The sequence below is a fragment of the Asterias amurensis genome, chromosome 13 (genome assembly GCF_032118995.1).
Source record: "Asterias amurensis chromosome 13, ASM3211899v1".
NCBI lineage: Eukaryota > Metazoa > Echinodermata > Asteroidea > Forcipulatida > Asteriidae > Asterias > Asterias amurensis.
Genome location: NC_092660.1, coordinates 6608579 through 6621914, shown reverse-complemented (window position 1 = coordinate 6621914; position 13336 = coordinate 6608579). Strand labels below are relative to the sequence as shown.

Genomic DNA, 13336 nt, shown 5'->3' with positions numbered 1-13336 from the left:
AGACACGCGCACGCAGTGATGTTTTTACTCAGCTTTTTCGTTCCATCCGAAAAGTACCATTGCACGCTGGCAGCGTGCAATGGTACTTTTCGGATGGAACGAAAAAACACGGCGAGTGACTCAGCGTGCAATGGTACTTTTATTTGCCATCACGTGACGGACAATCCTCCAATCATATGGCAAGGATCGGCTTGGGTGTTATATAAAACGCAATAAAGTACGTCGATATTATACACATAATGAATGTTTATGAGTGCAATGGTGCAAATTATGTTCATGAGTTGAAAGATGGAATGTTCTATTCAACGAGGCGGAGCCGAGTTAAATGGAACATTCCAGCTTTCAACGAATGAACATATTCGCTCCATTGCACGAATGAAAAACATTCATTATTTGTTTTATAAAACATCCAAGTAGATCTTTGTCATTTTGATTGAAAGATACAACTTTCAAAACAAACAAAGCGTAGGTCTACAATTTTTAAGCCGAATGCTGGTAATTTTACTAATATGCCTTGCAGTAACACTGCTGCGTTACCAAAGACACGCGCACGCAGTGATGTTTTTACTCACCGTGCTTTTTCGTTCCATCCGAAAAGTACCATTGCAAGCTGGCAGCGTGCAATGGTACTTTTGGGATGGAACGAAAAAGCACGGTGAGTGACTCAGCGTGCAATGGTACTTTTATTTGCTATCACGTGACGGACAATCCTCCAACCAAACGGCAAGGATCTGCTTGGGTGTTATATAAAACGCAATAATACGGCGATATAACGCACTAGACGGCGATATAACGCAATAGTATGGCGATATATCGCCGTAAAATAACACAAGAGTTCTCTAGGAATTGGCGGATATGAGCCACCGAAGAAGTGCCATTATAGTTTCAAAGTAGTCCACGCATTTGATTTCGAGACCTCAGATTTAGAATTTGAGGTCTCGAAGACAACCATCAATGGTGTTTTTTTTCATAATTATCTCGCAACTTCGATGACCGATTGAGCTCAATTTCACAGGTTTGTTATTGTATGCATATTGTGGCGAAAAGTGCATTTTCCCCAGATATTAGGCTAAATCCTTGCTAAAAATAGAGCTGTCAAATATAATGGTGTTCGAGGGTTTATCGTATTTTATTGTGCTTGACACTTGCACATTAGCAGTATTCACGACACACAGCCTTGGGCAATACCTGTATTAATGCCAATGAATGGTCATTACTTTATATTTAAGGTTTACAGGAACAGTTGTTAAGAATCCATGAGAGAATGTTCTAGAATTATCCAGCTGAGATCTTGTTGAGATAATTAAGTATTTTACAAGTTTCCGATGAATATTGAATTGTCTGTAGGGTACACGTATATAAATTGCGTACGTAAAACTGCCTATGTAAACGTACATGTTGGGAAACTACATGTACACTTTATTTCCCATGGTGGTTTAGCGTTGAGTATGTATAAGCCACGCCTGCAAGGCATGTTTAGCCAATCACGTTTGGTCGCTGGTCGCAAGCGCTAATTGGCATATCAGGGCCCAATTCATGGCTCTGCTTACCGTAAGCACAGAATCGGCGCTTACGGAAGCAGGAAATTATGTGCTTACGGCAAGCGTATTTCACGGGTTAGCGGCGAACCTTGGCTTCTGCGCGTGCGTCCCCTCCACGTTACTAGGCATTCTACGCTTACAAGGCTAGCGCAGATATTCGGCGCTTGCACGTAAGCAGGGATTCGTGATCGTAAGCGTAGAATTCGGCAGTAAGCACAGAATCGGCGCTTAGCAGGGAGGTCTGTGCTTACGGCAAGCGTATTTCACGGGTAAGCGGCGAATTTGGGCTTCTGCGCGTGCGTACTCCACGTTACTAGGCATTCTACGCTTACAAGGCTAGCGCAGAAATTCGGCGCTTACACGTAAGCGGAGAATCGCGATCGTAAGCGCAGAATTCGGCGGTAAGCAGAGCCATGAAATTGGGCCCTGGGCCGATTTCACAAAGCAATAAAGTTCATCGCAAGACCAATTTTCAGTATCACCATAGTGATTTGTATTGTGACATCACACTTTACTAAGCAACTACGATTGATTTGCAGTCACGATCAATTTTAGATCTTTGTGAAATCGGCCCCAGGTTGGGATGACGGTTCCAGTGAAGATGTTCTCTGGGCTCTCAACGTTGCATCCCATTGGGCACATCATGATGGGCTCTTTGCTGAAGCAAGCAGCGGGCTTATTGGCAAGTAGACAACCTCAGGAAGTGGGTGCAATTGCTCCTTGGTCAGCTAGCATGCTGTGAGGATAAACAGCATACACCATTCATCGGAAGAAAAAAAACAATCATTAGAGACCAGGGGTCGATTTCGCAAAGAGTTAGGACTATAGTCTTAACTGGTCTGGAGATATTTAAAACTTAAGGCTAGTCCTAAATTAGGACGAGGCTGATAAGCTTTATAGATGTTCCTGTTTGGTCCTTAAAATGTTACTAATTAAAACATTAAATTAATTAAAAACTAATACAAACAAATAATAAGGGGCTACAAATATAATCCTAGACAGTGGCTGGCCATTTAATAAATAATCAAACTAACAATTGTTGAGCTTACCTATGTGTATGTTATTGTTACACTGTTTTTATCAACCCGGGGCTATAACGTGTCAACCTTCCCCGCCCCCCCCCCCCACAAACCCCCCCCCAAACAACAACAATAACAACAAACAACCATTTTTGAAGTCTATTGTCAAGCCCTACTAAGATTAATATATGTTGTTAAACCAGATTGATCGTTCCTCTGCCTGATTGTCTTTCCTTAAAAAAACTAAAAATAAAAAAAATAAACGTATTATTTCCTCCTTAAAAAAAATGGCAAGTAAGCGCTAAAATGTGGTGGCACGCCTTTCTTAATGTTTATGCATGAGGTACGTCACAATGCTAATCCAAAACAAGGCGATGAGCGCAGCCACTAAATTATGACGTCATGCATAAATATTAAGAGAGGCGTATAGGCGGCGCGCCCCATAGATATAGAGTGGTATTATAATTTTATACTATATATATGGGCGCGCCCATGTTCTGATACTAAAACTTGGCCGGGACATCGACATGTGACGTATTGACCCAATGTTTAAAGTCATCAATGAAACCATGGATATCGAATAAAATATATTTGCATAGAGGTCTTTGCGTGGTGCATTGCGTGTGGAATATTAAATGACGTAATCAATGGAAGCTTTTGTGACGACACAAGCTGCGTTTAGCGCGCCCGTTCGAAACGAACCGTTCCCACGTGCGCACCTCCCTGGATACACAAACACACACATACAGGAAATTTACTCTGTTGTTGTTTAGCGTTTGTACGATAGACAGGGATTTTATTGGCGATATACATTTCCCGAATGTTATCAACAAGTTTTTCAGCTGAGTTTTGCCTCAATACGAGAAATTTCGACCAAAATGATTACAGTGCTTAAAGCGATTGAGACGTTGACCTCGGTGAATTACCGGTAAGTCTAAAACAAATTATTGTACCGTAGTTTATAAACTTTTCTTCAATTTTGTTCACTTGTTCCTGATGAAACCAAAACACAATACGTTTAATATCGCATATGCCTTTTCGCGACAGTTGTATTTTTAACAGTTTTTAGGCCAACTCTGCTGGGCATTCCACTGTTAACTTAAGTTTGTAAGTATTTTTTGTATACATACACGTGTATCAGGTATATCTTGTGAATGTTTTGCCCGAATAAAAAGTAGGCTCTCCTAATCATAATGTGTTTTGTTGTTATCTTGGTTTTTTTTTTTAATAAAGAGTCGTTCCACTGCATGACTACAGTAAACAAACGTCGCCGATGTTTTTATAATGCTCATTATTCCATAAAAAGGCACCGTCCCCAGAGAGATTTGATACTAACAAAGTTTATTATAACCAACAGAGAGTTATACCGGGCATGGGAGGTATACCCGCCCGGTCGGTTGGTGGAAGATACCAACAACAATCCCCCACCCCTTATGCCAAAATGGCACATCCCAGATGCACCCGGAAGATTTCCAACAACCAGGATTCTTTACAGGTAAATGCTCACACTCTCTCAGAATATCTTATTTGACAATTATATCACTTGATGATTTTGTTCGAAAATTCTTTCAAAATAAATATTTAGACAACTTCTTATTTTAATAGAATGGAAAGTTAACAAAGAAAAATACTTGTATCATCAACGGTTGACTAAACACTTTTAAACCGCACTTGCACTTATTGACATAATTGACAGGTGGATATTCATTTTATGACCTCAACATAAAGTTGTAATACTCATTTGTGTCCTTTCTCGAAGGCTGAGAAGATCAGCTGAGCAAGAAGATCGGGTTTTGAGAATGAAGAAAATGAGGCAGCAGATCTACCAAGATGCTTACTGCTCTCAAGTGCATCTTGATCATATCAATCTTGATCTTGAAATTGATATCAATCCTGATATTGAAATTGCCACATCAACTACAAAGGATGAGGATGAGCAATCCACCTCCGGTGTGAGTTCAACATCATCTTCCCAGGAAGGACTTGGCATCACAGGGGAAGACGAAGACGTGGCCCGTCCGCCATCATCGCAAGATGCTAACGCCATTCCGTCTGACGAAGGAAGAGATGATGAGACAGTAAACGATGTCTCGGAGTTGGTTCAAGAGATAGATGACCAAACACTCAGGTGAGAATTAAATTAACTTCAATTCTACATGGAGGCATCATTCTAAAAGCCAAGGCTTGCGATGGATGTGCCCATTACAAAACAATACAAAACAAACAAAAACTAAACAGCACTAACTAAATAAACAGCACTAAATTGAAGAGTGTGACTATATTGCCTGCATACATCAATGGTTGACTAAACACTTTTAAACCGCACTTGCACTTATTGACATAATTGACAGGTGGATATTCATTTTATGACCTCAACATAAAGTTGTAATACTCAGTTGTGTCATTTCTCGAAGGCTGAGAAGATCGGCAGTGCATGAAGATCGGGTTTTGAGAATGGAGAAAATGAGGCAGCAGATCTACCAAGATGCTTACTGCTCTCAAGTGCATCTTGAAAATATAAATCTTGATCTTGAAATTGATATCAATCCTGATATTGAAATTGCCACATCATCTTCAAAGGATGAGGATGAGCAATCCTCCTCCGGTGTGAGTTCAACATCATCTTCCCAGGGAGGACTTGACATCACAGGGGAAGACGAAGACGTGGCACGTCCGCCATCATCGCAAGATGCTAACGCCATTCCGTCTGACGAACGAAGAGATGACGAGACAGTCAACGATGTCTCAGAGTTGTTTCAAATGATAAATGACCAACAAATCAGGTAAGAAATTCAACTCAATTCAATGGAACATTTATTGTCTAATGATTTGCACATGGAGGCCATCCTAAAAGCCGATGCTTGTGATTGATGTGACCGTTTATACAACATCACAAAACAAAACAGGATAAACAGCACTAAAATGAAGATTCATTGATCGTTGAAATAGCCAGATGGCTTCGTACAATTTGATGAGTATTGTTTGATATTGGTAGTGGCTAAAAGTTCAATACCGACAATGTCATGTTGTTTAAAAAACGAGTATTGTTTTCACAGTGAAAGTGAGACACTGCAAGCTCTGAAAGATGCAGAGCAGAAAACAACCAGTGAGGCACCAAAGCGCCCTCAAACCCCACCGAGTGGTAGCAGTAATGCTCCCTCATCATCAAGGAACGGTGCCCAACAAGAATGCTCTGGGCTAGTATTTCTTGAGGGGAGTGTCAACGTCCCTTCGACAAGTGCAGAGAATAAAAGTGTCAAAGTCATTTCGACAAGTGCAGAGAATAAAAGTGTCAACGTCATTTCGACAAGTGCAGAGACTAAAAGTGTCAAAGTCATTTCGACTAGTGCAGAGAATAAAAGTGTCAAAGTCATTTCGACAAGTGCAGAGAATAAAAGTGTCAAAGTTATTTCGACAAGTGCAGAGAATAAACGTGTCAACGTCCCTTCAACAAATGCAGAGAAAAACAGTGTCAACGTCCCTTCGACAAGTGAGACTAAAAGAACATCTCCAGCCTCCAATAGAGATGAAAATGCTGCCTCTGCAACTACACTCGCGGATCCAAGTGGCTCCCTATCGCCTGGGGATGAAGTCAACCAATCCAAACCTCAGAGTGAAGGCGATGGTTCAACGCACGCACAGGTAAGCCTCGACAACAAATTAATCAAATTAATAATCCATTTTCTTTAACTAAGACAAATTCTTCATATTTTGCGTTCATCTCCTTTTCAATGAAATCTCTCCTCTTTATTTGGTTTCAGCAAAGTGTGCAAAAAGGACGAACATTTGAGGGAGTAATGGAAAGGGTAGACGCCATGATGGCACAACCGCTAGATATCGGGTAAATACCACAACAACTTCATCGAATAATATTGTAATTTCGAACACATAGGTCTATTAACAAAAATAATTCAAAACATCTGTTTTCTTAAAAATGACAAATGTGAATACATTGAAGTTTCCATTCAATAAATTAATTATTTTGAAGTTTCAGTCGCAGAGTATGTTTCTGTATGAAAAGTTCTTACTAAGATTGCCACCAACTTTCTTTATAGTGGCGAAACTGGCTCTATGTTACCGTGGTTGCAAGCTATGGGATATGAAGAGGACAATTCAACTCGTCCAAGACAGCCTTCCCCTAGACAATCAATGGAACAACCAAACATGCCCCCTATCCTTCCACCGACTGCGGCCACATCGGCTGCCCCTCCTCTGATGGTGCCAGCAATGGCTGGTGAGACTTCAATCCCCGCCGCATGCCAAACACCGACAGGTCACCGGGCTTCAAATCCCGAGTGCCAACTACAGTTACCAACACACCCGGCTGCACCCCTCCGGCCTGCGCCCCTCCGGGCAAGAATCCGTAAACGCCCACCCAAGCCTGCCGCAAACATTTCACCGAAAGTTATTAATAAAAGGTAAGTTTTTTCCCACTTTGTGGAATGGCAAATCGATTGCTGTGCGGCCAAGATTGAATCACCTTCCAAAGAAACAGTTTTTCTTTCAAAAGAACACACGATCAGAAACAGCTATAACCCTTATTTTTAGAAGGGGGGGGGTAGGAAGTAACTTAACTGTTTAATACAATGGAGTTTTGTTGGTAAAAGACGCTCAAACCAAAACCCCAACAAAAACATTCCATTATTTTTCTTTTTCTTTAGGAGGCTTGTGCATGAAACCCAAACTCTTCCAGAGATTGATTTCAAAGCTCAGAGGAAGGGACCTTCACATCCTGTAGAAACTCATCCCGAAGTAACTCTTGCTGAAGAAATAGACCCATTTCTTGCCCAAGAAATAGACCAATTTTTCTTCACAGCTGTCCCTCTACCTGCTGTATGTTCGTTCATCCCAGTTCTTCATGAAATCGAGTTAGAGGACGTGATGACACAAGGTAAACCAACCTGTCTTGGGAAGGGGGTTAATGGAGAAGTATTCTTGAAGAAGAAGATATCAGACGGTACTCTAGTTGCTGTCAAAAAAATTCTAGCCACAGGCACTGTGAAATACAATGATATGGTAAACGAAATCAGAGTCATGCTGGCAGTCCAACATTGCAAGGAAATCCCCAAGGTGTGGGGCATCATTGATCATGAATCGTTCGCCCTTGAGTTTGTGGGAGATCCAGTCACTAAGAAATCAAGTAACCTACACTCTTTTCTGTCCGAGACTCCTGCCAACTTGGAGACCTTGGATTGGATCCAGATATGTCTTGATATTTCAAGAGGAGTTCTTGCCTTACATGAGGCTGGATGGTCTCACAATGACCTCCACGTTGGAAACATTGTGGTATGGTATGATAGCAATAACTCCAATAAGTGTACAGCGAAAGTAGTCGACCTAGGAATTGCCGATCGGATTGACAGTCCATCTCCTGAATTCATGTGGACCTCTGCAAGAAAGGCGTGGTGCTACAAAAACTGCCCACATATACCACCGGAGGTGATAGAGGGCGTCTGCAAACGAGGTATCAAAAGCGACGTCTTTAGTTTGGGACACTTGTTTCTTCTTGTCTCCTACAAAAACATTGAGAAGTTGTCTTTCTTTCGTGACTTGTGTGAGAAGTGTCAGAGAAGGATGCCTCATGATCGACCAACAGTGGACGTAGTGGTTAAGGAGATTGAGGAATTCAAGTGTCGGATAATGAATAAGAAAATGGGCCCAAGAAGAGGGCGCGTGACCAGATTCACTTAAAAGTTTTTGTAAATCAGAGTTGAGTCACTAGTATACCAATATTTTTCATTAAAATTTCCGGAATAGTTTTCATTTTCATTTTGACAAATAATAAAACTTATTGTATTGTTTGTAAGTTAGAACTTAAACCACTCTGCTCAATATACATTCCGTTTTGCCTTTTTATATCCTATTGTATAATCAAGTGAAGTCCAGATCATATAAGAATTGTAAAAAACAAAATTATCATGAAATTATAATAAACAAAGAAGAAATAAAGAAAAACATTCTGAAAAGCTCAAATGTTCTGTTTGTCAATTATTTATGGCCAACGATGAACACACTACGGTGTATAAACACTATATTGGTCTGGTCAAGTTAAAATGGAGAATAACCGAAACCTGACAAACCCCTCACCCCAACCTCCGACTCCAAACACACAAATTCAAGATTTAGTTTTGTTGACACAGGACAAAGCATCTAAAATTGTTTGGATGAAAAAGTTCCCAAAAATCATAGAATGAAACGACAACGAATTTACTTTTTCCTGCCTTATTTTATTTTTTCTATTAATTAAATATTACATTCCTTCTCTCAAACCTCAACCACTCAAACACAATAAAACATACAAACGGCCAATATAAAAACAGTGCATTCATTTTTACAGTGATCTAAGCTGTAAACCAAAACAAACAGTAATGTGTCTAGTCGAAATCACACTAATAAAGATCTAATAGGTAGGGACGTTGTACCAGAAAAGATGCACTACGAAGGAGCACTACATTTTTTTTGTATTTTTTGCATTTTTTTACTTCTAAAAAGGACTATGATAACATAAACTTTGAAAAGAGAAAAAAAGAAGAACTGGGGAGTTGAACAGTGAAAGACACATGTTTAAAACAAAATAGGAAGTTCAGAAACAAATTTAGGAGGGAAAGTTCTAAGAGCATCGACTACAAGGATAAACTTCTACCACTGCAGAAAAGAAAAGAAAAAACACTTATTCCAAAATATAAATTAGAGACTATGTAGAAACTATCACTGTAAAAAATGGGTAATCGGGTTTTGGGTAAAACTATATTCACACTATTTTGATCATTTTTTAAACACATTTATGGGTAAAATTTGCTGTTGGGTAAATGTTAGGCTTTGCCAATGTTCGTACGAAATTGAGTCATTAAAGTTTGGTAATCTTTACCCAACAAAAGGGTACATGGTGCTTGCTTCAGTCGCCATACTAGATGTTGGGTATAAAATCAGCAATAAGCCCACTAGTTGGTTTGGTTACTTTGACATGATTGAGGGCACTTAAAAACTAACAATCAGACTAGATTGGCCTCGAAGTGTGACGTCAGATGTTCGGGCTACAATTCAGACACAAAATACATCGAGAATGTCGTGGAGAACTTGTGAGCAATCATGGCGGAGTGGTAACACGCTTGAAGAGATTCTTCGTGAATGGGGGCTCGACGAGCTGCACAAACGATTCTCAGGTAATTCTCACAATGAATACAATGGAGATGATAAAACCATAGCTCACATACGCTTTTATTTAGAAATAAAAACGTTAAACTTGGTGCGCACAACCATACATAGCGTGTGTAACACTGACATTAACTCGAGAGTCGAGTAGGCCTAGCCCATAGGGATAACGTTAAAGATAAAAGTCAAAACAAAAACCTTTTTTTGCAAATTGGTTGTTAAAAATATGGTGTGTCGTTTTATGCTTGTTTGTTTGTTTGTTTGTTGGATTTTTGGTTCGTTTGTATGTGTATGTGTGGGTTGTTTTTTTCAACTGTCTTCCTTTTGCTTTTGGTTGTTTGCTTTTTAAAAATTTGTTACAATTTCCAGCAGACAACTTGCCATAAGTTAAGCCTGGCTATCCAACCTTTGAGCAACGTCACATCTACTAACGTTCAACTTTTAAGCAAAAGGCCTAGTTTCTTTCATTAGTTAGACTGTTGTAATATGCGTATGCCCAGTGTTTGAGTGGGATATTTCTTTCAATAAAAGTTGGGCAATGTCAATACCCATCATGCCCAATTTTCGAGTATGGTTCCTGCAATAGTAATACTAGTTGGGCAAAAAACATTGCATGACATGTCATTTATGCAAATTTGTTTGCATTCCAGTGATATTTGGTGGCTGCGACAAGAAGAAGACTGGTGTCAGATTTGGGCCAAAGGAAACAATGACAGCCTGGTGTACAACTGGTGAGTAGTGTCTTGCAAAATTATATGAAAGCTAGTATCTCGCATTCTTTTGGCGGATCTAGGGGGAGGGACTATGTGGCTGTCTTTAGCCAGGGATCACACCTCAGTTAACGTTGCACCTAGGGAGAGTAAGTGAAGAGGCGTGTGTATCCAGGCACTGCCTCTTTCCTGGTTTACCATAACTTGGATGTGATCCCCGGCCATAGGGCAGTGTTTGGTTTTATGAATTATTACTGCCATCCCAACAGGAAGGTTGTTGACAATAAATAGGGAGACCACCAGCATAGGTCAGTTTCTAGAGTGCCATTGTCTTAGGGAAATCTGTCCTACTGTAGTTTGACCCCTTCCACAATTCTTTGTTTGGGGGAACAGTTTATGCGAGGGTTCAATTTAGCCGTCCGCACCAGCATATCAACCGATTGGTCCTGCTCCAGTAAATTGTTTATATTTGTTAACAATGTACATTTTCTTGTTAACTTGACTTTTCGTAGAATATTGTGCACATGCCAACATAAGAAAACATTGATACGACAAAACATCCTCTGCCATTCCTGCCTGTCCTGTACAGTGAATCAGTGCTATAACCTCCCAGTGTGATTATTGAGAAGAAGGCATTCCGCTACCATCCCTACCGAAGGCCGTAGATGTCTGCCATAAGGCAACTTCATCCTCGACTGTAAACACCAGCAACTTTGCACAAGTGTGTGGAAATTCTTTGAGAGGTATATATTTTCAGCCAGCCTGGACTTCCAACAAACAAAGACAGTCCAACTCTAAGAGCCATGAGAGCCTTTTTGACTTTCCTAAGTCTTCCGTGAAAGCTTCACAGCTTGACCATTGGCTGTTTGACATTTTGTTGTTTACCTTTTCATTCATTCCTTGTTCCATTGCAGATTTTAAATTAAGGCTCATGACATTTGCCTTTTTAGAATCGTATGACCGTCAAGAAATTTAATTGACTAAGGGGGAAAACATGGTTGGTCTTTGCCGGGTTACTTAATCTTTCAAACCTTTATGGTCGACACCCTTACCCTATATTTGCTTTCAAGCATGTTTTGAAAAAAAAACCATAAAGAAAGTAAAAACAAGCAAGCGTGTGTTTCAAAAGCTCAAACTTCGGTAATAATAAGATTACGTGCGTGAAAGACGTTGCTGAAAGAGTGAGTTATGTCATGTTCAAATGTTAAAAAAAAAAAGTTGAGCTATTTACAAAGCATTTTTTCTCACAAATTATGTTTGATCCTTGCGAAGTCTCACATATGTTTTACTGACTACCAAGTCTGATTCTCAAAAGAAGTTCCTATCTTTGAGGTTGCTTAAATTTTTAAAGCGTACTTTCAGTACAGTGAAGTTCAATAAATAAAATAATAAAAAATGAACTGCATTAACTGTTTCTCTTCTTTCCCAACATGTGTGTAATTCATTTAAAATATTCCAACAACAATGGTTAAAATATTGACCAACATTTGGCGGGAAAGTTACCCATGTATATGTACAGAAATTTAAACGAACCCAACAATTGGATACAGCATTTACCAATACATGGTGGGACAAATGACCAATATGTGGACAGAAATTTAAACAATTCCCAATAATTGGAGACAGCATTAACCAACAATTGGTGAAAAAAGTTACCAATTGATGGATATATACTTTAAATAAGCCCAATAGTCTAATAAAAAATTCACTAACAGTTAGTTGAAAAGTGCCCAGTTTATGAACAAATACTTTTAACCAATAAATGGTATTAAGAGGATATCTAACAGATGTGTAATTAGAGTTATGTGTAGTTGGGTTTGCCCAATAATTTAGTAAGTGGTTTACCCAATGGCTGTTGGGAAATAATTGCCCAATAACTGGTGGGGCAGGCTTACACACGTCCACACAGTGCTGTTTACAATGTTGAAGAAAAGGATTTTCATTGAGTGTACAGAACAAAGGAATGTCCACACAATGACTGCAACACAGAGCTGCCTTTGCATACGTGTGTTAAAGCCTGATACAAACAAATGTAGTCACATTTATCGGTATTCAACAATAAAATCATGAAGAAGTCATTTTTCCTCATTCTTATTCCTCTTGCCTAGCAGACAGCAGGTTCCAATTTATTGCCATGGGGAATAAAAACCAGAAAGTCTCAAAAAGAACAAAAACATGGTTTAGATTTTGTATTTGCCAGATAATCACAAAATAAAAATCATAAAATGTTTCCCCAAACCAAAGCACTCCCTGAAAAAAATCCCCGCTCTTTTTTTAAACAAGATCTCTAAGCGAGATCTCTAAACAATTTCAAACAATCTAATAAATTATTGAGTTGCTACATCACTAGTTCTTTTCAGATTCCAAAAGAATTTATAGACACATTCCTCCTGCAAAATCTTAGTTCTAGTGTTGTTCTTTTGCATGCATTCCTGCCTACGTCCCATCCGAAAGAGGAGATGGGGCAGCCGATGTGGCCGCAGTCGGTGGGATGGAAGGATAGGGGCATATTTGGTTGTTCCATTGATTGGATTACAGGAACTTATCCTAGTATTATCCTAGTATTAAACTGACCTTGATGAACTGCTTGGTTGGGATGACGGTTCCAGTGAAGATGTTCCCTGGTCTCTCAACATTGCATCCCATTGGGTACATCATGATGGGCTCTTTGCTGAAGCAAGCAGCGGGCTTGTAATAGACAACCTCAGGAAGTGGTGCAATTGCTCCTTGGTCAGCTATCATGCTGTGAGGATAAACAGCATACACCATTCATCGGAAGAAAAAAACAATCATTAGAGACCAGGGGTCGATTTCGCAAAGAGTTAGGACTAGTCTTATATGGTCTGGAGATATTAAAAACTTAAGGCTAGTCCTAAATTAAGACGAGACTGATAAGCTTTATAGATGTTCTTGT

General features: G+C 39.7%; 1 protein-coding gene across 1 annotated transcript; it reads left to right on the top strand.

Moving 5' to 3' along the window:
- Window positions 1–3340: 3340 nt before the first annotated feature.
- On the top strand, window positions 3341–8528 carry LOC139946073 (uncharacterized). The gene is made up of 8 exons (XM_071943674.1): window positions 3341–3488; window positions 3918–4055; window positions 4320–4688; window positions 4975–5343; window positions 5617–6202; window positions 6322–6401; window positions 6616–6978; window positions 7222–8528. Exons 1-8 carry the CDS (start codon window positions 3439–3441, stop codon window positions 8249–8251), a joined length of 2985 nt encoding a protein of 994 aa, XP_071799775.1. The 5' UTR covers window positions 3341–3438; the 3' UTR covers window positions 8252–8528.
- Window positions 8529–13336: the final 4808 nt, after the last annotated feature.